This window comes from Mustelus asterias, chromosome 23 (genome assembly GCF_964213995.1).
Source record: "Mustelus asterias chromosome 23, sMusAst1.hap1.1, whole genome shotgun sequence".
NCBI lineage: Eukaryota > Metazoa > Chordata > Chondrichthyes > Carcharhiniformes > Triakidae > Mustelus > Mustelus asterias.
Window position 1 is genome coordinate 44543379 of NC_135823.1, and position 26946 is coordinate 44570324.

At 40.0% G+C, this 26946-nt stretch overlaps 1 protein-coding gene across 5 annotated transcripts; it reads right to left on the minus strand.

The window, feature by feature from the left end:
* On the minus strand, positions 1–25250 carry naa60 (N-alpha-acetyltransferase 60, NatF catalytic subunit). 5 transcript variants are annotated; one of them, XR_013500678.1, is made up of 8 exons: positions 24992–25245; positions 21388–21503; positions 19645–19774; positions 17465–17561; positions 11315–11549; positions 6403–6597; positions 2112–2187; positions 1–1960 (listed from the first exon to the last, which is right to left on the minus strand). XR_013500678.1 is itself a non-coding variant. In XM_078240405.1 (7 exons), the coding sequence occupies exons 2-6, from the start codon at positions 21495–21497 to the stop codon at positions 6441–6443; spliced, it is 729 nt and encodes a 242-aa protein (XP_078096531.1). In that variant the 5' UTR covers positions 21498–21503; positions 24992–25250; the 3' UTR covers positions 1–1960; positions 6403–6440. The 5 variants fall into 5 exon arrangements, 3 of the variants coding, with proteins under 3 accessions (XP_078096531.1, XP_078096532.1, XP_078096530.1); XR_013500679.1 differs by having other exon boundaries at positions 19657–19774; positions 24992–25171; XM_078240405.1 differs by lacking the exon at positions 2112–2187 and having other exon boundaries at positions 24992–25250.
* Positions 25251–26946: the final 1696 nt, after the last annotated feature.

Genomic DNA, 26946 nt, shown 5'->3' on the forward strand with positions numbered 1-26946 from the left:
TGATTTTGACGTAATTTTTAATAGATTGAACAAGATTTCTTACAGTGCTGTGACCAGTAAATTTATGTATCCTAATTATTTTAAAAAATAAATCCACACAAGAACCCAGATGTTTTGTTTCTTGCTTTACAAAACGTAATAATTCTATTTAAAAACATTTTATGCAACTGCCGAAGACATTTCAGAAATCGAATCAATACAGGAGTCCAGAAATCAACTGGTGGTTCAACAAATGAGAAAAAAAAAAGCTGTTAATTTCTTCAAAGAACAACACAGAAAAAAAACAGAAATACAAAAAAAGCAAAATGCAACTGATGCTACATTAATTGGAATCTTTAATATAGTGTTAATATATTGAACTGAAATTCGGAACATATTTGATTTTCATTTCAAACTATGGTTCTATGGTTCCATTTCTTACACAGCCTGGTGTCATGTTTCATAAACAATGAATACTGGTTCTCAACAACAGATCAGAAGTCTAAGTGTATTAAGACAAAAGAGTGCTGCCCAGATAACAGGGATGCCACTACATAAATATATTAACATTTACTATACATCTAAAGTGCAATTACTGTTTAAAAGTCTTACACTGATTGTCGTTGGTGCCAAAATTATTTTTAAAATCTGTGAAACAGTGTAGGCATTTTTTAAATAGCGAAACAGAATCATGGAATGAAGTTAAAAATGTTTAAACGGCTAGATCACTGAAGCTTAAAAAAAATCTTGAAATTCATGTAGATTGACACTTCACATAGGAACACTTTTCACAGTAGTTCTAGCAGTTCATAATGATCTGTATTCCCACATGTGACCTGCAACACCATTCACATTACACCATTACAGTAATTATCAGGCATATAGAAAAAAACCCCAGATAAAAACATAGTAATATTTACACATTTGATTATTACAGTCTGGCATATGGAGAGAGCCACACAATGTCTGATGTCATAATTTATGCACTGCAAAGCAAGAAAAAAAAATGGAAATTCACTTTTTAAGAAGGAAAGTTGGATTTGAACTCTTCTGAAACAGCTGGAGACAGATTTAAACAAAAAACGTTTTGCATTTCTAAAACTGTCTGTTCCCAATCCTGAAAGCTAAAGTTTGTAATTCCAGAACACCAAATGTTGAGAGATACAACAAAATGATGAATAGTGGGACAACCAGTTGTTACAAATAGGAAAATCATCTGTGCTGGACTTCTTTCTCCCTTTTTTGAATTACTGATCACCCTGTGGGTTTCCCACCAGGTGGGATCATTCACGTGGCTTAAACGATAGTTGCACTGTCTGCATATTTTGCCCTCAAAATGTACACTAGGTGAATCAAGTACAATCAATTCAGCTCAGTAAAGAACATGCATATCTGAACACTTGACTATTATATATTGCAACTAAAAGCAGGCATTTTTAAAACCAAAACATTGATCGTCACAAAAGTGGATTTTGCTTCCCATAGTTACAAAATCCAATTTAATGAAATGAATGAAAATGGGTCAGGGCCACATACAAATTGATGATTGTGCAGAGATCAGTCCAACAACTTTAAAACCTGAATACGGTGAAATCCAAATACAGAATCTTTGCCATACACTCAAGGTGCATTATAAAACTGAAATATTCAAACACAATCAAAAGAAATTATGAAAATCTACATTTAGAATCCACATATAATTACAAATAAGACATACAGTGGTTTTTTATATAGCAGCAAATTACTGGGTGTAAAAGTAATTAAAAGACGTTAATGGAACAGATGAATCTTGACGCAGTGCACTTGCTCCATCAACAGATAGGTAACACTGTATTATAATACATTCTGTATAGAATTCGAAATGCATCAGTGAGGGAGTGCCTCCAAGTTTTTTAAAATATAGCATTCCCTCCTCCCTGCTTGGCATATAGACGTTCAGAAGAAATACAAATATTATCAGTGCAGACTGTCCATTTTGTAGCTGAAAAGAAAAATATGCATCCCAGTGAAATTTACAAAATGATACCACGAACACATTAAAGTAAATCTTTATAACAGTACTTTCAATTTCCCCAATAGCTCTAAATCATTCAGCTATGTGGGCATGTTAGAGATGCTTTACTGTCATGTACCCTGGATTAGGAAAGTGACAACAGGCCAAGGATCTCTTCAAATTCTGGTCATCGTGTTTTAGAAGGATGTCAAGACCTGAAAGATGGTACAGAGATAATTTTTTAGAATATTACCAGGAATAAGAGATGTGAGTTATATCGAGACACGGGTTTAAAGTTTTGGGCAAGAGATGATGGGGCTGTGAGGAGGAACTTTTTTTACGTATCAAGTGGTAATGACCTGGAACATTCTACTCATGAAGCGGTGGAAGCACAGGCAATGAATGATTTCAAAAGGAAACTGGATGGCACTTGACAGACATAAAGCTATGGGACTACGGGGATAAACCTGGGAAATAGAGCTGATTGGGTTGCACCAACAGTAAGTTAGCAAGGACACGATGGGCTGAATGGCCACCTTCTATGCCATCATGACTCTATGAGGCTGGAAATGCCGGGGTTGTTCCTCTTAGATCAAGAAGGTTAAGAGAAGATTTGCTCGAGATGTTTAAAATCGTGGATGAATTTAACAGAGTAAGTAAGGACAAACGGTTTCCAATGGCTGTACACTTAGTGGTCAAAAAAGTCAGGGAACATTTTATTACATAGCAAGTTGTGGTGATCTGGAATATACGTCTTGAAAAAGTGCGAGAAGCACATTCAAAAGTAACAGTGACATTCAAAAGACAACTGGATATACTTCAAGTGAAAAGATTTACAGGGAAATGGGAAACAGCAGTGAAATAGGATTAATTAGATAGCTCTATCAAAGCACTAGCTAAGAGGCAATGGGTGACTGACCTCCTCCTGTACTACATTGTTCTATGATTCTCGACACACCACTCAGCAATTTCAACTAGAAATATGTTTGCAGGTATTAACTGGGGATTTGATAATGATGTCCATGGCAATCAAATAGTCTGTCAATTGTCAAGGCTTTCATATTAATATTGGCCACTTAGATGATGTACTGAATGATTCACTGAATGATTCAAGCTGTCTACTGTACAAGAGGGGAGAAAATTGGTGTAGTAAAAGTTCAGAGAAATACTTCCATTTTATAATCAAACCATTTTAATTGTTCTACACATTTGTGTCCCCATATAATCAAAATACTTAGTTCTAACCCTCTGGATTTGACAGTCAATATGTATTCTCACAAAAAAAAATCAATGGTTAATGGCAAATGGTTAATCCAGTCAATCGCAATGAAAGAGAATCCCCATTCACACACATCATTCAGTCTATAATTCCTTAACAATTTCCCGAAATTCTTCTGGATAGCAAACATAATTTTCTAATAAAAAAATCAACTTACTCTATGTTAGGACTTTGAAACTTTACGGTAAACAATGCAAAAAATATTGGGCTGGGTTTTCCGGCTGCACTCGCCCTGAAACCGGAAAATCCCACCCGAGGTCAACGGACCTTTCCATGGTCCACCCCTTCCCGCTCCAATTCCAGCGGCGGTTGGAATGGGAAAATTCACCCCATTGCGCTTAGCGATTGTAGGCATTTTTAAGGTGCACCCATTATGTATCTAACATTCATCATTCCCAACTCTATTAAAGTAAATCATTCTCACCCAGTCTAATTACATTATGCATCAGGCTTTTGATGTATAAAACCATAGTCTGTTAAAGCAATGTTGGCTATTGAGGATAAACTATGGGAAAATAATCTGAATGTGACAATGAAATAAAGAACTGATATCACAAAGAGTAAACAACAATTATCCAAAGGCAAAAACAGCAAAGTTCATTTGCATCAGTCATTTGTATCCTGCTTTCTTCCTGCTGGCACTAATAACACTGCCTGATTTATGGTTTTATATATTCCTGAATTGATAGTATAAACAGCAAACAAGAAATAACCAAAATCAGAAACAGCAAAGCAACTGAATCACTGGGAGGCATGTTTGAGTGATGGTTTTAATAATCTCTCTTTGTAGTAATTTGGTTAAGTGCAACTCGATCATCTAAAATAAATTACATGTGCTAGAAGCTACATATATTAATATACAGGGCCCTATCTTTTGCAGACAGAATTAACATTCAATGTTTAAAGTTTATTTATTAGTGTCCCACAAGTAGGCTTACATGCAATGAAGTTCCTGTGAAAATCCCCCAGTCGCCACACTCCGGCGCCCGTTCGGGTACACTGAGGGAGAATTTAGCATGGCCAATGTACCTAACCAGCACATCTTTTAGACTGTGGGAGGAAACTGGAAACCCACTCAGACGCGGGGAGAACGTGCAAACTCCGCACAGACAGTGACCCAAGCTGGGAATCGAACCTGGGTCCTTGGCACTGAGGCAGTAGTGCTAATCACTTTGTCACTGTGTTGCCACACTTGCATCTTTTTCAACTAAACAAAACAGGTGATATTCTCTGGTGTATAGTCCAGGGCAATGCCTTGATAATTGGTCAAACCACCTGTTTTGAATTTAAACAAAGCTTGGCAGTTAACTGTCAGTCATCAGTTAACCAGTGCATTTTCCATGGCAACGCCTCTAACAATCAGAGTCCATTTGCCAGCCAATCAGCACTGTCTTTGTCATGCAGTATACACTGTTGTTCCCTTTACATTTGGTAGTCTTGCAAATTGTTCTGATAAGTGCAAGATGAAAAGCTTTGACAATGTGTGTCTTTTTTCAACAATACTCAAATTTGTTTTCAAGCAAACACCAGGGGTCAAAAGTCACTTAACAATTAAAACAGAAAGGAACAGAAAAAAATCATAGATCTGGATTTCATGGGCAGCTGTGAAAAATGGCAGTAGCTGCCAGCAGCAAAGAAAGCTGCCTGTAAAGACCTAGCAATCTATGTGTTATGGATTTCCTTTTCCCAAAGTCAGTTTGAATCTGGTGGTAATTCAAGCAGATCTGCAGGCACCCAGTAACAGTGATGTCATTAAGCAGGGTAAGCAGCCAATTAAATTTATTGTCTCTTAAGATAGCAAACCAAGAAGTAAATATGCTGATTTTGTTTTATTTTTAATTAAAATTTTATGGAGGTCAAATCAAATGATTGGGACACACACGTGATGAAGGTAAAAGCTGAAATATTATTAAAAGGTGTTTAAAAGAATTAAAATGTGAATTTAGCATACTGGAGAAATTTGACATTCTACAAATATGACATTAACTGGTGGACACAGTAAGAAGTCTCACAACACCAGGTTAAGGTCCAACAGGTTTATTTGGTAGCAAAAGCCACTAGCTTTCGGAGTGCTGCTCCTTCGTCAGGTAAGTGGGAGTTCTGTTCACAAACAGGGCATATAAAGACACAAACTCAATTTACAAAATAATGGTTGGAATGCGAGTCTTTACAGGTAATCAAGTCTTAAAGGTACAGACAATGAGAGTGGAGAGAGCGTTAAGCACAGGTTAAAGAGATGTGTATTGTCTCCAGACAGGACAGTTAGTGAGATTTTGCAAGCCCAGCCAAGTCGTGGGGGTCACAGATAGTGTGACATGAACCCAAGATCCCGGTTGAGGCCATCCTCATGTGTGTGGAACTTGGCTATCAGTCTCTGCCCAGCGACTCTGCGTTGTCGTGTGTCATGAAGGCCGCCTTGGAGAACTAACTGTGGCTTTTGCTACCAAATAAACCTGTTGGACTTTAACCTGGTGTTGTGAGACTTCTTACTGTGTTTACCCCAGTCCAATGCCGGCATCTCCACATCATTAACTGGTGGAGACAGAGTTTAGAATGCTGTTAAAAACCCAGTTACAGCTCATTCAACAAGGTGCAACTTTTTCTAGGGTTCTTTCAACTAGACTAATAGTGTGAAGAGACAAGTTCTCATCAGTTCAATGATTTCTACTTGATTACAGTCTACGGGGTCGGGGAGACTTCAGCAGCGCACATTATGGGGAACTATAAAATCACTGACAGCAACCTCTTGATTTCTGCGGTTAACTGCACATATGCCGACTCCTGAATTTGTCACCAATTTCAGAGGAGTAACGATGGAAAAAACATGACAGTTTTGTCACCATTACCATCAAAAAAACAGGGTCAATTAAACATTAAAGAAACCAAGGAAAAAGTGTAAATCATTATTAGGCCAAATGAAAAATCAGGCACCAATTTTCAGAACTAGAAAATCCCAAATGAGGACATATTAAAAGAGCCACATTAATGAGATACAAAAGGTAATCAGCAATCAAGAGCACACATGGCTGCATTTTCAAAAGATTTTGCCTAAAACGTAGCACCAAAGTCATTAAACCAATTTAGCAAAGCTACTCAACAAGGTTGGATTTCAAAGTTGTAACAGAAAATATAAAACTTTTAAACAGCTCACCTTTTCAAATTGTTTGCTTAAAAAAAACACAAGAGGGATCACATCGCCCGGCTGTACTCTATACCACCTTTCGCTGAGATGCCAGGCCAGGGTAAAAAACTGCGGATAAGGTTCTGTGCCTGACGGTATATTCGCTGGGGAATGGAGCACGGCCTCAGATTCACCAGAGTTGAGCCAATATGTTGAATATAGTCAGTGAAGGTGCGTCAAGGACTATAACACAATTTTTGCACAATATTATTGATTTTTAATAGAATAATGGAAAACTCAATAAGCAAGACTATAGGAGCAGAATTAGGCCACTCGGCCCATTGAGTCTGCTCTGCCATTCAATCATGGTTGATAATTTTCTCATCCCCATTCTCCTGCCTTTTCCCCATAACCCCTGACCCCCTTATTAATCAAGAATCTATCTATTTCTGTCTTAAAGACACTCAATGACCTGGCCTCCACAGCCTTCTGCAGCAAAGAGTTCCACAGATTCACCGCTCCCTGGCTGAAGAAATCTGTTTTAAAGGATTGTCCCCTTAGCCTGAGGTTGTGCCCTCTGGTTCTAGTTTTTCCGACTAGTGGAAACATTCTCTCCACATCCACTCTATCCAGGCCTCGCAATATCCTGCAAGTTTCAATGAGATCCATCCTCATTCTTCTAAACTCCAACGAGTACAGACTCAGAGTCCTCAACCATTCCTCATACGACAAGCTCTTCATTCTTCTGAACCTCCTCTGGACCCTTTCCAAGGCCAGCACATCCCTCCTTTGATATGGGGCCCAAAACTGCTCACGATACTCCAAATGGGGTCTGACTAGAGCCTTATGCAGCCTCAGAAGTACATCCCTGCTCTTGTATTCTAGCCCTCTCGACATGAATGCTAACATTGCATTTGCCTTCCTAACTACTGACTGAACCTGAAGAGAATCTTGAACAATAACTCCCAGGTCCCTTTGTATTTCTGATTTCGTAAACATTTTCCCATTTAGAAAATAGTCTATGCCCCCATTCCTCCTTCCAAAGTGCATAACCTCACACTTTTCCACATGGTATTCCATCTGCCACTTCTTTGCCCACTCTTCTAACCTGTCCAAGCCCTTCTGCAGTCCCCCTGCTTCCTCAATACTACCTGTCCCTCTACATATTTTTGTATCATCTGCAAACTTAGCAACAGTGCCTTCAGTTCCTTCCTCCAAATCTTTAAAGTATATTGTGAAAAGTTGTGGTGCCAGCACTGATCCCTGAGGCACACCACTAGTCACCGGCTGCCATCTTGAAAAAGACCCCTTTATCCCCACTCCCTGCCTTCTGCCAATCAGCCAATCTTCTATCCAGTAAGAGGATCTTACTCTTAACACCATGGGCACTTAACTTATTTGACAGTCTCCTTTGCAGCACCTTGTCAAAGGTCTTCTGGAAATCTAAATCAATCACTTCCACTAGTTCTCCTTTATCTAACTTCCTTGTTACCTCCTCAAAGAACTATACTTGAAACTGCTAAATAATGTTTCTTTTTTTAACCCTAATTCAAGTGGCAGGTCCATCTTTAAAGCTGCAGTTAAGTGTCAAAATAAGGCACTGGAATAATAGCCATTGGGATAAGAGAAGGGGAAGGAAGAGGCAAAAATATATAACCATCCCTTCGGTGGAGAACATATATAGTTTTACTCAAAAATATTCCTAAACCACAGCTGAGATCAGCATTGCTGTTACACAAAGACAGAAAGTATGCAGATAACCCAGTGCAAGATACTCATTGTAACTGTCAGGTGGAAAAACAACAGTAGCTTAGCAATGGCTCCTTAACAAGACTTCAAATCACTTCTGCTACCAAAACCTTTTTTTTAATAATCATCAATAGTTATCTAATTTGTGCAATTATTAGTCCGATTTCTGTACTTATTGCCTTACTCACACATATCTGATGCAGTACATACCAACAAAAAAAAAAATCAGCTTTTGTAATGTTGGCAGATTTCTCTTCTTTTCTGCAACTAGCACAGAACTTTGGAAGTTAAGATAGGGGATTGTCAAGAGTTTGTCAATTTGAACGGAATTCTTTGTACAAGTTTGACAGCCACTGTTCTACATTAAGCTTCAATGTTTCTCTTACGACGTGCCTTTTTCCTACTGAAAGCTGGCAATCATTGTAATTTATCTCCATCGATTCTATCAGACATAAATGCAATGTCAATATCTTCTCATTTTGCTCGCTTCTACCATCAAACTTTGTCAGTAACAACTTCAATAATCTTACCTTTGACTCCCATAGTGCTACTTCAAGAACCTCCCCATTACTCATTTTCTTGTAGAATTAGTTTTCTATATGCTACAACTTGGTAAGTTTTTTTTAATTGTGATCACCAACTCCTATATTTTATTTCTTTACAAAAACATAACCCGGAGTTCTAATGATACCCCGATTTGACCTAAAGCCATCTTTCCTACATGTACTTCTCCAATCTCTTCGGGTGCAAGCCAAATATGAAGAGCTTGACACAAATTATTAAATTGCTTTATTTCATACCAAGTACCATCCAGAGCGACAGTTAAGTCATATTTACTTAGTTTGTGTAATGATACAAAATATACTGTGCTTCCTCAGATCAATAGATATGATTTAGACTTAACTTTTAATATTTTCACCGTAACAAAGATTCTCAGCTTTCTTTTACACTACTGCCCTTGCAGGCTTCTACTTGTAAAAGCCTAACTCCAGATTCAACGAGAATATAATACTATACCACAGGCATTTTGGTTCCAACCCAAATGTACATCACCTAGTCCTTCTGTCTTGTGAAATAACTCCAAGTTTAGTTCAGTAGTAACATATTCTATGTCAAGGTTCCTCCATGCCAAGTCATAAATCCTGAGTGTGACAAGTTGCTTAAAGACCTTTTTTTATTTTTAAGAACTGCATGCTTTGAAAAAGTTTGAGAAATAGCTTTTTACCTCGAGTTGAACATTGCATACCTCAAGATTATCGCAGTGAATTAAGTTCCGACCTTGTAGTCACACAGACTATCTTCAGAAGTTTCAATGAAAAGATGTTTACAGACAGGACACTGAAGGAAAACAAAGTTTCCTAATTCTATGTTTGCTTAGTGCACAAAAAAAACTTAATTCCCTCACCCATTCCCACAAATATCTGGAAGTGGTTTCAAGACCAGGAAGCTCTAGTTCATTAACATCTCTGTGGTTTGCTATCTGTCATTCATATCTTTTTAAAATCTTCTCTAAAAGACACAACGTACTTCCTAAAGCAGAGAACAAAACTCTTCATCCGGTTTCATCTCTTATTGGATTAAATGTTAGAGCCTTGCAATGAAACAAAATCTTAGAGCTGGACTTTTGAAACTAATCACTGACATTTTAATTTATTCAACTAAAGAAATTTCTCCAAATGCAAAATAATCTCTCTGGATTTCACCTATTGGTCTCAAAAGCTTCCAATTTTTCACAGTTGAATATTCCATCCCACCGCTCTTCAGGTTCATGCTAGTTATTACTGCTTTCCAGGTAGATTTGGAAAGAGTTTTGGCAGGTTCTCAGTTATTTATCTCCAAATCCTTTAAGGTAAACTCCAAATTATTTTCCTCTCTCAAATAACAACATCCAAGGATGTCAATACAGCCCATTAACGTATCTGCCTTTTGAGTTGTTATTTTCTAGTCAACTTAAGTCTTAAGCATGAATATTGATTTATTGGAGACAATCATCTCAAATTAAGGTATGCATCAGCCTCAGGTTACAAAATATCTCTTACTGCAAATGCACAAACTGGCCTGAAAATGAAATTGCAATTCCTTCCAAAAAATGTCATCTTGGATTAAATAATCATTTTACCAAACTTTTATCCTGCTGACAAATCTATCTAACAGTGTGAATTTCACCTTCTAAAATACGTCTACATCTACACTGATCAAAACAAACAGGTTAAGACAACTGGCCCTGTTTTCTCATAAGGAATGAGAAAGTTTTGAAACTGGAAAGATTAACAGTACGTTGGTTTTGTCAAAACATTCCCTCCCTATCCAAGGGAAAGGTCATTCTGCTAGCTGAACTAACTCAAACACTATAGCAATTGGAGAAACTACAATGTTATCCAATTAAATGTTTCCAGACAGCATTTTAGGTTTAATTGGACATTCAATGAAGCATTAAAGGATTTTTTCATACCATATCAATTGATTCTTAATTTAGTTCCTTAGATAGGTTTTATATTGGATGTTACCTGAATGGTAAGGTTATTTACAAAGGTTAACACTGATGTGTAGCTGACTAAATGTACGCTAGTGGTAGGCCCAAGCTGAAGAATAATGTTTCAGACAATGAGCTCAATACCTAAATTAGGGTTTTCCCAACACCAATGCAGAACCAATAATTTCCATCCCTTAGATTATGAACCTGACAATTCAGAAAAATAGTTGCACATGGCAGTTGTGTAACATATTTGCATGGGAGGATTCATTAATATACATCTAAGCTTGCAAGAATCAAACTAAATTAAAATTCTAGCCATATGAATTAGCATTAGAGACAAGTCCAACCACATCTGTGGGAGGCTAACCTTCTTTCAAGCAAAACAACTTATTAGTAGTAATGTTCTTAACAACTCATTTCAATTAACGTTGCTTTGATTAAAATATTATGGAATACAATAAATCACAGCTCTTATATGTTAGTAACAAACATTATTTTAGTGTTAAAATATTAAAGAGAATAAAGATTAAAAATAAGATATAATGCTTGAAGTTTTTTTAACCTTAGTCATCAGTCAAATGTTTTTTTTCTGTAGAATTATAATATTTAGAAACTTGAAAGCTATCATTATTAAACAATTGCAAAAGAAACTTTTGTAGTTAAGTGCAGTAAAAATATATTTTGGGGTTCAGGAGCTTAATTCGCTTTAAAGGATATAAGATTGTCCAAGGAGGATGTCCCCCGTTGATGTAAAGAACATATGTGAAACCATCCTTTAATACACCACGTATAGAGTAATAATAGGGCAGGTAATGATGTTGTTTAAAGTCCCTATTTTCATAGAAGTGGATGGCAGTACTATTAGTAGTAAGGACATGCAAATAGATTGCTTTGCAATGATCTTGAGCTGTGGTTGATATGTGATCCTTCAGGCTTTCAAGTAATAATGAACCTTAAAAATAAAAAGGTACAGTAATCATTAAAACAGACTTCACATTTTAATACATAGACAGTAAACCTGATTTAAAAGGAGGAAAATCTAAGGGTATACTTATAGTTCCAAACAACATCACTACCAGCTCTATGTGAAGTAAAAAGCAAGATGTTCTACTTGTTAAGAGATAGCTTTCTTTCCTTTGAAGGCTCACCAAACTGCATGCGTGAAAATATAAACACAAGTACACAGCTGGCACTAAAATCTTCCAACGTGCACATTTATGGATTTATCTCTAGACCCATTGTCTAGAGATAAAGTACCAACTCACACCGGAATATATAGAACATCCAGTTGTAATTAACATAGTTACTAACTGTGAATTTTAAATTCACATTTCTTTTGAATTTTACTTCAATTTTTTTCCCCGACTTCACATTTTCTCACCTCCAAGACATACACTGGCATGAGAACTCCATTTTTCATGCCTTAATTATTATTAATAATTATACTGAATTTAGTTAACCTGTCGGATCTTTCTCTTCATTTCAAGGTGGTGTTGCTGGTTCCGAGTTAGCCTCGCTGATTTTTCATTATTGTAAACAAAAACACATGTTATAAATCTCAATTTTCTATGTCACAAAATACAATTTAGCACTTGTAATTCCCCAAACTTAACCAATCTAAGGTAAGCACAACAGAAACTAGATGATTTCCCACAATGTGAGAAATCTGGAGATCCATCACTCCAAGAAGCATATGTTTACAATTTCATTTTAAATTTCAAATAGAAACATAAGAAAACAATATTGAGTGTTTTCTGGCACTAAAGCCTTATTTCAGAGCCTGAGTATTTTCAAAATATCCCCCACTAAATTCATTCCTAACCTTTAGAATTCTTTGACAGGACAGGAATGCTCGACAGAACTTGTATCTATTGTGCTTGACCTCCTACATCTGTCAATAATGTTAACCTTGAAGAAATTACCTCTTAAATTTATACAGCAACTTATGGTAATCATTTTGTTATGAAATGAAAATCGTTATTGAAATTGGCTTTGCCCAACATATATTCTCATTGCCTATTTTTCATTCAAGTGTGTGAATCGTGTCCCCTCGAGTAATATGAATGAGTTCAGCTTATCTAACCATTCTTTAGAGTTGGGTAATACAAAACTTGATGTTATCTTTGATGCCTTTCTCTGAATCATTTGTGCTGCCTCTATGTCTTTTCATAGATACTACAGAGGTGAATTTCACTGGGGCTACTCCAACTCATCCATTGTAGCTTTGGGCTAAAAAGCCATGGAAACCTTCAAAATAACTGTGACTTCTTAATGGAAACTCACTCCCCTATCTACAATCATACAAAATACACCAACTGTTGTCTCAGTAAATCTTTAGAATGCCGTGTTCGCTTCTTTGGACACAGCTCTGTTTAAATACCCATAATCTTGCTTGCACTTACTACCATAGAGATTTACAGCATGGAAACAGGCCCTTCGGCCCAACTTGTCCATGCCGCCCTTTTTTTTAAAAACCCCTAAGCTAATCCCTATTGCCCGCATTTGGCCCATATCCCTCTATGCACATCTTACCCATGTAACTGTCTAAATGCTTTTTAAAAGACAAAATTGTACCCACCTCTACTACTACCTCTGGCAGCTTGTTCCAGCCACTCACCACTCTGTGTGTGCAGAAATTACCCCTCTGGACACTTTTGTATTTCTCCCCTTAAACCTATGCCCTCTAGTTTTAGACACCCCTACCTTTAGGAAAAGATACACTTAAGATACACATACACTTAAAACATTTCATCAGCTATAAAACAGATTTTTTTCCCTGATGTACTGGCTTAAGAAATTTAATTTACCTTCTGGTCTTAATTGCTATTTTAATATTTCTGAGTTGAGTGCTAAAGTCTCCTCCCAATTAAGCCTCTGAAATATATTCCCTTCCTCAAACTATATTTTCTTTCCCCCGACACAATTTATCAAGTTACCTCTAAGTCCCAAATCAAAATACATTTGAAGAGTGTGGCCAGTATTGTGAAGTACTGGAAAGACCAAAGGCATTGTCTTCAGTCCCCAGTTCCCTAGCTACGGGCTTCACCTCTCTCCCTGGCCACCAGCTGAGGTTAAATCTCAACTGTGGTGTCATATTTGACCTAAAGATGAGATGCTGACCACATATCCATGGCCTTCACTGAGACCGTCCATTTCCACTTCTCTACCATTTCTTTGAGAAATAACTCCTCAGAGTCCCTTCACCAGATTCCCTTTATTTACAAACTTAATTCCTCTCCTAAGAGTGCTTCAGGTACAAAGTCAGAAGCCAGAGTGTCAGTAGCCTTGACACTCCTCAATATATATATATGTATACAGGAGGGACTCCTGGTAGGCAGGCAACCAGTACAGCAATCAGGGAGCTCATACTCCAAGAGGCCAACCTCATGGGCCTCATTGAGGCCATTACTGCTTGACTCTGCCCTGCTTCAGCACAAGTGCTGCTGAATCCTTCATCCATACTTTTGTTACATCTAGACTTGCCTATCCAGTGCACTCCTGGCCAACATCAACATTCTCCCTTGTAAATCTGAGGTCATCCAAAACTCTGCCGACCATTTCCTTTGTACCAAGTCCCATTCGCTCAGTAACCTTGTGCTCACTAGCCTAGTCTAGTTCCTGGTGAAGCAATGCCTTGATTTTAAAATAACCATCTTTGTGTTCAAGTCTTGTCATGGCCTGCCCCTCCCTATCTCTATCATCTACTCTAGCACAACAATTCTCCAAGATATCTGAGCCTGTCTAATTCTGATCACAAGTACCTCTGATTTTATATGCACAACCATTGATGGCTGTGCCTTCAGTTGTTAAGGTCCTAAGCTCTGGAATTCCTTCTTTAAACCTTTCCTCTTTTAAGACCTTTAAAAACTACCTCCTTGCTCAAGATTTTGGCCTCTCAAATTTCACTTTTAAAAAAAAACACTCCAGTGATACACCTTTATTGCATTAAAGGTGCTATATAAACAATAGTTGTTGTTGGTTTAGTAACTGAACCAACAAGGAACTTCACTGCTCACAAGTATTCAAATAAAACTCCTGCCACTGTGTTTGCTATTATTTAACCAATTCATAAAGGAGTAAAGTGCTGTGCTTCTTGGAAAGACAGTAAGAAGTTTAACAACACCAGGTTAAAGTCCAACAGGTTTATTTGGTAGCAAAAGCCACACAAGCTTTCGGAGCCTTAAACCCCTTCTTTGGCCGGCTTTTGCTACCAAATAAACCTGTTGGACTTTAACCTGGTGTTGTTAAACTTCTTACTGTGTTTACCCCAGTCCAACGCCGGCATCTCCACTTCTTGGAAAGAGGTAGTCAAAGGAGTATTTCTTCTTGTGTTTTTTCTCTTGCTGAGGGACACTGCTGCCTTATTCAAATCAGGAACTGGGTGAAACATGGTGGCACAGTGATTAGCACTGCTGCCTCATAGCTCTTGGGACCCGGGTTCAATTCCGGCCTTTGGTGACTGTCTGTGTGGAATTTGCACATTCCCCCTGTATCTGTGTTGGTTTCCTCTAGTTGCTCTGCTTTCCCCCACAGTCCAAAGATGTGCACTTGGGTGGATTGGCCACGCTAAATTGCCCCTTAGTGTCCCATGGTTAGATGGATTAGCCATGGTAAATGTGTGAGGTTACAGGGATAGGGCGGGGAAGCAGGCCTGGTTATGACACTCAGTCAGACAGTTGGTGCAGATTTGATGGGCCAAATGGCCTCTTCTGCACTATAGGGATTCTATGAAGGAATTTGACCATCCATTCATGGCGCTATAAGATCCAGCCTTCAGTGCCATCAGACTGCCTGATTACTCTTCAGCTCATCTTAAATATTCAGGACATAAATGAAGGCATTGTTCCAATTGTAAAATGGATTTTTAAAATTTGTACCATTAACTTTGATAAAAATAAACAATGCTCAACTTTGCTGAAAAATATCAACCATAAAGGGTGTAGATACGCAGAGGGACCTGGGTGTGCAAGTCCACAGATCCTTGAAGGTGACGTCACAGGTGGAGAAGGTAGTGAATAAGGCATATGGCATGCTTGCCTTTATAGGACGGGGCATAGAGTATAAAAGTTGGGGTGTGATGTTGCAGTTGTATAGAACGTTGGTTCGGCCGCATTTGGAATACTGCGCCCAGTTCTGGTCGCCGCACAACCAGAAAGACGTGGAGGCTTTAGAGAGAGTGCAGAGGAGGTTCACCAGGATGTTGCCTGGTATGGAAGGGCTTAGTTATGAGGAGAGATTGGGTAAACTGGGGTTGTTCTCACTGGAAAGATAGAGGATGAGGGGTGACCTAATAGAGGTGTATAAAATTATGAAAGGCATAGATAGGATGAACGGTGGGAAGCTTTTTCCCAGGTCAGTGGTGACGTTCACGAGGGGTCATAGGTTCAAGGTGAGGGGGGGGAGGTTTAACATGGATATCAGAAGGACGTATTTTACACAAAGGTGGTGGGGGCCTGGAATGTGCTGCCGGGCAAGGTGGTGGAGGCGGACACACTGGGAACATTTAAGACTTATCTAGATAGCCACATGAACGGAGTGGGAATGGAGGGATACAAAAGAATGGTCTGGTTTGGACCAGGGAGTGGCGTGGGCTTGGAGGGCCGAAGGGCCTGTTCCTGTGCTGTATTGTTCTTTGTTTGTTCTTTGGACAAAGGCGATCGCTAAAAACAAGTTATATTGTCTTCACACCTTTCCTCATGACTGAGAAAGGCAAGCTAGTTGTCTGATCATATGGCTCCATGGAACAGTAGCAGCTTGCTTGCAGTGAATCATACAATACAATCATATCCTATTGAATAGTGGTTCAGCAGTTCCGTACACCAGTGTACTGTACCCCATACAAAGTTGGTTATTTTCCCCTCTTTCTACAATGGCTGTGCTTTGGAACACGGTGGTGTATAACCTGGTGTTGTTAAAACTCTTACTTTGGAACACTAGCCATCATTTACAGTGAGTGATAATATTTGTTCCCAGTCAGTACTAGCAACTCTCAACTCGCACCAATGCTCACTTTGGGGTGTTCGTGTGGGAGTGATACTTCTGATGGTAGTCAGTTATTATTAGTTCTAGTGACGAGGAACCCTTACACACCGTGTCCCCCATTCCACTCCAAAAGAAATGAAATGGCAGAGTCCAATGAATCTGCAGAGCAAAATTTCCAGCAAGTTAAAGACAGCAAACGCACAACTGCAAAGCGTGTGACAAGTAAAAGGCACAATGTTGCCATGAAGTTGCTCAAGCACGGCAGAAGGAATTACTGGAACCCACCATGTAATTTTCCCTGGTTGACTAGAGCGCTCACAATGGAGTTTCTAATCTCCAGGGTGAAGAAAGCACACAAGAGTTCATCTGCCATTCTTCTTTCAGCAAACCGAGTGCATGAAACAAATTGCTTTAGAGAATTAGGAGTACTGATTGCATCAGTCAGTCATTTTTCACTTACTTCAGTACAAGACATCAAACCAGAATCAAACTGAATCCTGTCAGTTTCTTTAAAAATCAAATCTAATTCCTGTGAGTGGGATATTATGTCAGCTATCATTCGCAATTACGGACAAATGAACAATACGTTCGAGGAGTGAGCACTTTCATATCTTCATGTGACATGGCCACCTACATTTAATGATATTTTAAAAATAAATTAATACCATAGGTTAGATTAAAATGTTAAAAACATTTGAAAGCAATATAATTTTTCAAATAGTTTTATTTTTAACATCCACAAATTTAGGTATCAGCCAGCCAATAATCCTGACAGACTGTCTTAAATCCATCATGTACAAATGCTGGACTCAATCTTCAAAAGCCTAGGATATTCTAACAATGTCTCACACTAGAAATAAAATGGAAACAAGTTAATACACTTACCTATTCCATGTTTTCGGAATTCTTTTACAACCCCTAGGCTTAAAATGTAAGCAACTTGTATCTCTATAGGGAAACTAGAGGCCAGAATATCTCCATCCTGTAGGTAACAATAGGAAGACTGGACATTATTCAATTCCAGCAATTACTGAAAAAGATTAAATAAATTCTGACTAGTAATTTATCACACATTTTGTTCAATATCTTTCAGAGTTTTGCCCAGAAACAAAAGCCGGAAGCATTGGAAATACACAGATCAATCCCCCTCTTCATTGATCTTGGATATTTCAGGATTTTTGTTTCATATTCATTTAAGAATTTTGTTCAGATTTCCCTTTGAAAGATGAGATAGAATTTTTTAGTTGATTCTTCTGTTTTGAAATGTGTTTCTTCTTGAAATACGCAAGTCTAAGGGATCAAGCAAAATTCATTCTTTGGCTACCTTCCCACTTTGCAGTCGATAAAAGCATGCAGTACAATGCATTGAAAGCTTAAATCTTACTCTGTGAAGGACTTAGTGAACTTCACTCTTGCTCAAGGAGTTTCTTTTTATTTTGTGATCTGAACAGAAAGCATCTCCAAACTATTTTGCTACAACTGTGCTGTCCATCCATTTTTTATTCATCCACTCGCAGGATGTGGGTGTTAATATCAAGAATTTATTTCCCCATCCCTAATTACTTGTGAAGGCGACCTTCCGGAGAGGTTTGCTACACAATTTCAGGGGGCAGTTATGATGTCAACTAAAGTGCTGTGGATCTAGAGCCACATAAACGATTGACTCTGTATGGATGGCCACATTTCCTTTCCGAGAGGATATTAATGAGCCAATTTATTTTTACTGACAATTTGGTACTTTCATATTCACCCCTACTGATATTAGCTTTTTATTTAAATGAATCTGAATTTAAATCGCCCAGCTGCTGTGGTTTTCCTGGATCATTTGTTCAGGTCTTTGGATTATTACTTCAACAACATAACCACTGTAGCACTACTGCACTCTTCACCTAATGATACACGTGAACGACCATAGGAATTACAGACTAGAAATCAGGAGTGGGAAAGTTGCTGACTGTTCCTCCACTTCCCACTGACTTCTCCCCCACTTCCCACTGACTTCTCCCCCCACCTCTCAAGCTGAGATCAGCTTAACAAACTGAGATCAGCTTAACAAACCTGGGCTCCCTGTTTTGTATAGTTCAGAGGCAGGCAACAAAGTATAATTACCGATTGAACCATCAAGAAGCTGATGCACAGAAAAATCAATTACAATTGTCTTTGATCATTCTTTCTTTGGTTACAAAAAAAGACTTAAGTAGGACAAATAATCCAGTGGGATATGCAGTGCTTTGTATTATGCATCACTTCTAAGATCTTGAAATCACTGCAGCCTCTTTCACGTTCAATATATATTGTAGCAATTTTATTAAAAATGTAGAACATTAAATCTTGCCAGTATGTTGCCATACTAGATTGAAGTACAAAGAACAAAGAAAATTACAGCACAGGAACAGGCCCTTCGGCCCTCCAAGCCTGCACCTACAATGCTGCCCAACTTAACTAAAACCCCCTACCCTTCCGGGGACCGTATCCCTCTATTCCCATCCTATTCATGTGTTTGTCAAGACGCTCCTTAAAAGTCACTACTGTATCCGTTTTCACTACCTCCCCCAGCAACGAGTTCCAGGCACCCACCACCCTCTGCGTAAAAGATCTGCTTCGTACATCTTCCTTTGAACCTTGCCCCTCGCACCTTAAACCTGTGCCCCCTAGTAATTGACTCTTCCACCCTGGGGAAACGTTTCTGACTATCCACTCTGTCCGTGCCCCTCATAATCTTGTACCTTAGACCCTTATTATTTATAATTATTTAATATATTAATTTTGTAGTTTCCCTCAAACAGAAATAATTTGCTGCTGGCTTGTTTAGCATGGTTACAATAAGCGAGTTAATAGCCAAAGGACTTTTTTTAAACTAAAGAAAGGATCTTTAACAGGCGAGGCCAAGCTATGCATTGCATTATTTACAGTAAATTATTGTTTTAAATATATTCAGCACTCCATTCTAGCAGTGCACACACATTGTTTTAAAAACAAAACCAAGAACGTTAATTTCTCAAGAGTTCTTGCGTTTGAAATGGAATGTGGAACATGTGTCTATAAAATGCATTGTGAAAACGTACCTCTTTATGTACCTTTGATCGACTTTTTATTTCGGCCACTATCATCCCCACAATGCCACCTTTATATGTGGCCGCCAAGGAAAAGAATTTCTTGTTGGAAGTGATGTCCCGGTACCATGAATCTGGGTACCTGTTCAAAGCAGAAGACAAGATCTACCATCTTTCTACTAGCTCTGTAAAATAGTTCCCTACATTGTAACTGTAACACAAAAGCATTACCAATGTTGGTTAAATGCTCTCAACCGTGTCCGACCCGTCTCCCGTGCCTATGCTCTCACCCCTTCCCCTCCCAGAACCAGGATAGGGTCCTCCTTGTCCTCATTTTTCACCCCACCAGCCTCCACATTCAAAGGATCATCTTCTACCATTTCTGCCGAACTCTAGTATGATGCCACCACACAACACATCTTCCCCTCACTCCCCCTGTCAGCATTCCACAGTGACCGTTCCCTCCAGGATATCCTAGTCCACTCCTCTGTCACCCCCAACACCTCAGCCCCTGCCCATGGCACTGTCCCATGCAATTGCAGAAGGTGCAACACCTGTCCCTTTACCTCTTCCCCGCTCACCATCTAAAGGGCCTAAAGTCTCTTTTCAGGTGAACCAACACTTCACATGTGCCTCCTTCAATCTGGTCTATACTGCATTCACTACTCCCAATGCAGTCTACTTTATATTGGAGAAACCAAACGCAGACTGGATGGTGGCTTTGCTGAACACCTTTGGTCCATCTGCAAGCAGGACCCAGACCTTCCTGTCACTTGCCATTTCAACACACCATCCTACTCTTATGCCCACATGTCCATCCTTGGCCCGCGGCAATGTTCCAGCGAAGCCCACGCAAACTGGATGGACAGCACCTCATCTTCTGATTAGGCACTTTACAACCTTTCGGATTTACATGAGTTCAACAACTTCAGACTGTGAACTCTCTCCTCCACCACACTCCCATCACTTTTCTTTCATTTATTTATTTATTTATCTTTCCATTGTCTTTTTCAAAAATCCTGCTTTCCATCTTTTTTTCCCATACCACTGTCTCCCCTTCCACCATCCGACCCCACTCCACAAGGGCCAACCGTTACCTGTTCCAGGTTGTTCGTTGACACATTGCTTACCTATGTTCTGCCATTAACATATTCTGATGTGCCACTATCAGCACCTTTCTTAGCCATAATCACCACCACTTACATTACCTTTGTCCTTTAGTCCATGACATCTTTGTCAATCTCTCCCTTACCTCCACTTATCCCTGGCCCTCTATCCAGCCCCAAGGCTCCACACCACATGCCCCCCCCTCCCCAAACAGTTTAAATGTCATCCTATTTCCAGTTCTCTTCAGCTCTGACAAAGAGACTCAAAATGTTGGCTCTATTCTCTCTCTCCATAGATACTGTCAGACCTGCTGAGACTTTCCAGCATTTTCTGCTTTGGTTAACTTCACGTTTGCAATATTCTGCTGATAGTTCTAGCACCCTGTCTAAATTCATCATTTGTAATCAGATGCAATCATAATAAAACCATCATTTCCTGAAGCAAGGCTTGAAATTAAATTTTGTCTGTAAAAAACTATGACTGTGAACAAAAGACCAAAGTTTTTGGTAGGATTAATGGATGGGGTGGGAGGGGAGATGAGGAACGGCTGCATCAAGTAAATTTGCTACACAATGAAACATTTAGTCAGAGAAGGGCACAAACGTCACTGATGGCAAGGAAAAAAAATTAAATGCTAGTAATACTCACTCTATTGGGAACCAGTCACCACATAGAAGTTTCACGGTATCTATGTCATCATGACAGAGTAATCGAAGCTGTATTTCACTAAGTACAGTGGAGGATACGATGTCTGTCATTCACAGCTGAGAAGGAAAACAAACAGCCCATAACACACGAAAATCATTGTGTAGTGAATTAAGTTACACTCACTTAAAAGACAAACAAATAAAATGATACATGGAGTCCCGCTAAATGAATAACCAGAAACCCGCCAGCCAGGATACTGTGGCATATTTCCTTCGGACTTTTAGCTAAGATCAAATGTAGTATCGACATGCTGTACTTGGTTGAAGTCAGAAGGTTACATTGTGGCTTCATTTGAAGCTATTTTTTAAAGTGGCTAAGATGCAAATGAGATCAAGCCTTAGAAGAGGTGCAATGCCTACTCCAATCAGCTTGGATCATGTAGATCAAGCCCAAGACAGGAGGTGAGAGCCCTGTCTTGTCAGCTGGGATCGGGAATGTCTCACTTGATGAGACTTTGAATTGGACTTTGGATTGAATTGGATATATAAATTAAAAAAACAATTTCCTTGACTGATACAGTTCCAGATTACTCACAATGGGTCTGAACTACTGGGACTCATCGAGGTCAGTGCAACCTTTCTTGGTACACAAAAGACAACGTCTGTAGTCTCTATCACTAAATCTGGAAACAGTCAAACAAAATATAAGTCACTATAAGTTTAAAGAACTTGGAAAATGAAAAATATTTCCTGGAAGATAGTAAATTATATTTTGAGAGGGGTGTGGAGAATAAATTTTGAACAAACCCTATCCATTCAATGGAAACGATCAGATTTTAAAACATTTTGATGTTATTAATAATCTTACACGCAGGCCAAACTCTTTTATGATGAATGGCCATTTTTAATATAATTTACATTGTCCGCAGGTTCTTCCCCCCACCATACCCATGACAAGACAGAGAAGATTTATGGAATAACAGTTATGTTTCTAAGATCATAATCCAGAATCCTTTAGATATAGAGTATGAGTGTTTGAATACCACCTAGGCAATTTGAAAATCTGAATTCAGTTTTTTTACAATCTGAAACTGATAACCGTGAAAATTGTTGAAAAAACTCAACTGGTTCAATAATGTATGTTTGGGAATACTTGCCATCCTCATTCAAGTCTACTTTCCATCAGAGACTTGTCCCATGTCAACTTGGTTGAACTCTTAACTGCCCTTTGAATTCTAATGTTCATATACATTGATTCACAGAAGAATTCATAGAAATCATAGAAACCCTACAGTGCAGAATTCTAGTGTACGCGTTACGTTACTGGACAAGTTATCATTCATAATGATAAAGATGGTTCCCAGTCAGCTTTCAATTAGCACTACTGCTCATCAACTCATTTAGAATGCTTATGTCAAAATAACTCTGAAGGTAGCCAGGGGATACCATTGCAAGTGAAGAGGGACCCTTACTCTCACCCCAAACCCCTCGTAGACTTTGTAAAATAAGAAACTAAGGAGCTGCAGAGCAAACTCTCAGCTGGTCAATAATCACAAAATCTAAACTGCAAACTATGTGTTAGGTAAAGGTACACAATTTGGTTGAACACAGGTGGTACACTTTACTGGAACCGACTACAGTTGACCAGAGCACTCATGTTGGAGGACGAAGAAAATACACAGTTAACCTGCCACACTCCCATAAATACGTTCTGAGTGAAATGTGCATTACAGAACTGGGAATACCGGCAGCATTGCTGCCATTTCGATTTCACCTATTCACTCAAGAAACATGCAAAATATTCCATTCTAATCAGTTAGAAGGCACGACCAACAGGATCTCTTCTGAAGAATATGAAATATTGTGCCTGTTACAAACATATTATTTTAGTGTTTACACTGGGTAAACACGTTTAACAATCTGCAAGGGTGTGCACAGAAATGTAATAGAATATTACCTCCCCACCTGGATCAGCTGAAATGGATTGTGTTGCTGAAAAAGGGCAGCAAGGTGGCACAGTGGTTAGCACTGTTGCCTCACAGAGCCAGGGACGCGGGTTCAATTCCAGCCTCGGATAACTGTCTGAATGGAGTTTGCACATTCTCCCCGCACCTGTGTGGGTTTCCTCTGGGTGCTCCGGTTTCCTCCCACAGTCCAAAGGTGTGCCGTGTTAGGTTGATTGGCCATGTTAAATTGCCCCTTAGAATCCCAACGTATATATAGGTTAAGAGGATTGATGGAGTAAAATACATGGAGTTATGGATAGGCCCTGGCTACGAGTCATGCAGACTCAATAGGCCAAATACCCTCCTTCTGCACTGTAGGGATTCTATACCTGATTCCTGGGATAGCAGGTCTGTCATATGAGGAGAGACTAAGTCGGTTAGGATTATATTCACTGGAGCTTAGAAGAGGTCTCTCAAAGAAACATATAAAATTGGGTTAGACAGGGTAGATTCAGAAAGAATGCTCCCAATGGTGGGGGAATCCAGAACCAGGAGTCATCGTTTGAGGATAAGTAAAACCTTTTAGAACTGAGGCGAGGAGAAATTTCTTCACCCAGAGAGTGGTGAATGTGTGGAATTCACTACCACAGAATGTAGTTGAGGCTAAAATGTCTGATTTCAAGACGAAATTAGATATAGCTCTTGGGGCTAAAGGGATCAAGGGATATGGGATGAAGTGGGGGATCGGGATATTGAATTTGATGATCAGCCATGATCATAATGAACGCGGAGCAGGCTTGAAGGGCTGAATGGCCTACTCCTGCTTCCAGTTTCTATGAATATTAGGCCATCACCTCCCTGTATCTGTTTCTGAACTCAAAATTCGGACTATAGCAAACTCTGCAAACATTATGTATTAAACACTGCAAGTCGGGTGGCACAGTAGTTAGCAACTGCTTTCTCACGGCGCCCAGGTTCAATTTCTGGTTTGGGTCACTGTCTGTGGAGTCTGCACGTTCTCCCCGTGGGTTTCCCCTGGGTGCTCCGGTTTCCTCCCGCATTCTGAAAGACGTGCTACTTAGGTGCATTTGTCCATGCTAAATTCTGCCTCAGCCTACCCGAACAGGCACCAGAGTGTGGCGACCAGGGGATTTTCGCAAGTAACTTCACTGCAGTGTTAATGTCAGCCTACTTGTGACACTAATGAATACATTTTAAACTATTGCCTCCCCTCATCTGTTTCTGAACTAGAGATTTGGACCAGAGCAAACATTGTTTATTAAACACTGCAAAATCCATCAGGAAGATAGTAACAGCACAAAACCCCCAACAACACAAAACACTCCATCTGGAACTGACTCCAGCCACGCCCCTGCCCTCCCTGCCAGTCAGTGATTGGTCCCCATTACCCAATCACCATGCAGGATGATGACGGCTGATCTCTGATTGGCTGCACCCTCTGTCAATCACTTACCCTGTCACCGCCCCCACTCCTCGCCTAGCCGCGCAGCCGCAATGGCCACCGCCGGCCTCCCAGCTGGCACCGCCCGCCGAGCCCAGAGCGGAGCGTTATCCACCCACCCCACCCCTCCCCCCACTCCAACCCCGACACCGGCACCGACTCGCGCTGTTGCCCCCGCAATCCCCCTCGGCGCTCACCTCGGTTCCGCAACGCAGCTGCGGGGGGGTTGGAAATAAAGGCGGGTGTGGCTGTGCGTGCGGCTGGATCAGCAGAGATGGTGGTGGGCGAGTGCGGTCATTCTAGTCACCGACAGCAGAGCGCGCCTCCCTCCCAGAGAGCCAACCGCCTCCCGGCAGCTCCCGCTCGCTCGCTCACTCTCGCGAGAACTGACTCAGCCCACAGCTGGACTGTGCAGTCAGATACTGGGACAACTCCCACAGTGCTGGAGTGTGGGGCAGTACAGTGACACACACACACATATATATATATATATGGGCGGCAGAGTGAGTCAGCACTGCTGCCTCACAGCACCAGGGACCCCAGGTTTGATTCCCGGCTTGGGTCACTGTTCTGTCTGTGCGGAGTCTGCACCTTCCTCCCCCTGTCTGCCTGGGTTTCCTCCGGGTGCTCCGGTTTCCTCCCACACTCCGAAAGACGTGGCTGGTTCGGGTGCATTGGCCATGCTAAATTCTCCCTCAGTGTACCCGAACAGGCACCAGAGTGTGGTGACTGGGGGATTTTCACAGTAACTGCATTGCAGTGTTAATGTAAGCCTACTTGTGACTAATAAAGTAACTTTAACTTTACTTTATAGTGTGTATGGATATATATACATACATATTGTGTGTATATACATATAGTGTGTGAGTATACATGTGTGTGAACACAGTAATATTACACTGAGTGGCAATACAGTGATAATGTACATTTAGTATGTGTGTGGGTATATATACGTGTGTGTGCGAGAATGCAATAATGTAACATTGAGTGGCAATACAATACTACAGTATGTGAATATATACCGTATATATTCAGTGTGTGTGTGAATACAGCAATGTTCCACTGAGTGTGTGTCAATACAGTGATACTGCGCTATATATATATTTAGTGAGAATGAACACAGTAATGTTACAGAGTTGCAATAGTGATATTACTGTGTGTGTGTTTATATGTACAGTGCAGCCCCGTTGTAACACAATGGTTGGGGTCCATAAAATGTTATCACGAATGTTATCGGTGTTGCGCTAAATTGGGGTCACGCTAAATCACTAAACTAGAAATAGCAAAAAAAAGGGTCCATCGCGTCATATCCGATTTCGCGCTAAATCGGGGCGTGTAAAATCGGGGTTCCACTGTATATGTAGTGTGAATACAGTGTGTCAATACAGTGATATTGCACTGTATGTATATATAGTGTGTGTGAATACAGTAATGTTACACTTGAGTGTGCCAATAAATAAGAACATAAGAACTAGGAGCAGGAGTAAGCCATCTGGCCCCTCGAGCCTGCTCCGCCATTCAATAAGATCATGGCTGATCATTTTGTGGACTCAGCTCCACTTACCCGCCCGCTCATCATAACCCTCAATTCCTTTACTATTCAAAAATTTATCTATCCTTGCCTTAAAAACATTCAATGAGATAGCCTCAACTGCTTCACTGGACAGTCCTAAATCTGCTTCCCCTTATTTTGAGGCTATTCCCCCTAGTTCTAGTTTCACCCACCAGTGGAAACAACTTCCCTGCTTCTATCTTATCTATTCCCTTCATAATCTTATATTTTTCTATAAGATCTTCCCTCATTCTTCTGAATTCCAATGAGTATAGCCCCTGTCTACTCAGTCTCTCCTCATAAGCCAACCCTCTCAACTCCGGAATCAACCTAGTGAATCTCCTCTGCACCCCCTCCAGTGCCAGTATATCCTTTCTCAAGGGGACCAAAACTGTACACAGTACTCCAGGTGTGGTCTCACCAGCACCTTATACAGCTGCAACATAACCTCGCTGTTTTTAAACTCCACCCCTCTAGCAATAAAGGACAAAATTCCATTTGTCTTCTTAATTACCTGCTGCACCTGCAAACCAACTCCTTGAGATTCCTGCACAAGGACACCGAGGTCCCTCTGCACAGCAGCATGCTGCAATTTTTTAC

Excerpts from the sequence above, each read along its gene's own strand:
- naa60 (XM_078240404.1), bottom strand. The coding sequence starts at position 21,497 with ATGACAGACATCGTATCCTCCACTGTACTTAGTGAAATACAGCTTCGA. Across the intron at positions 19,775-21,387 it reads GGTGACTGGTTCCCAATAGA|GTACCCAGATTCATGGTACC; the intron begins GTGAGTATTACT and ends TGCTTTGAACAG. Across the intron at positions 17,583-19,644 it reads GATCAAAGGTACATAAAGAG|TCTTCCTATTGTTACCTACA; the intron begins GTACGTTTTCAC and ends AATAATGTCCAG.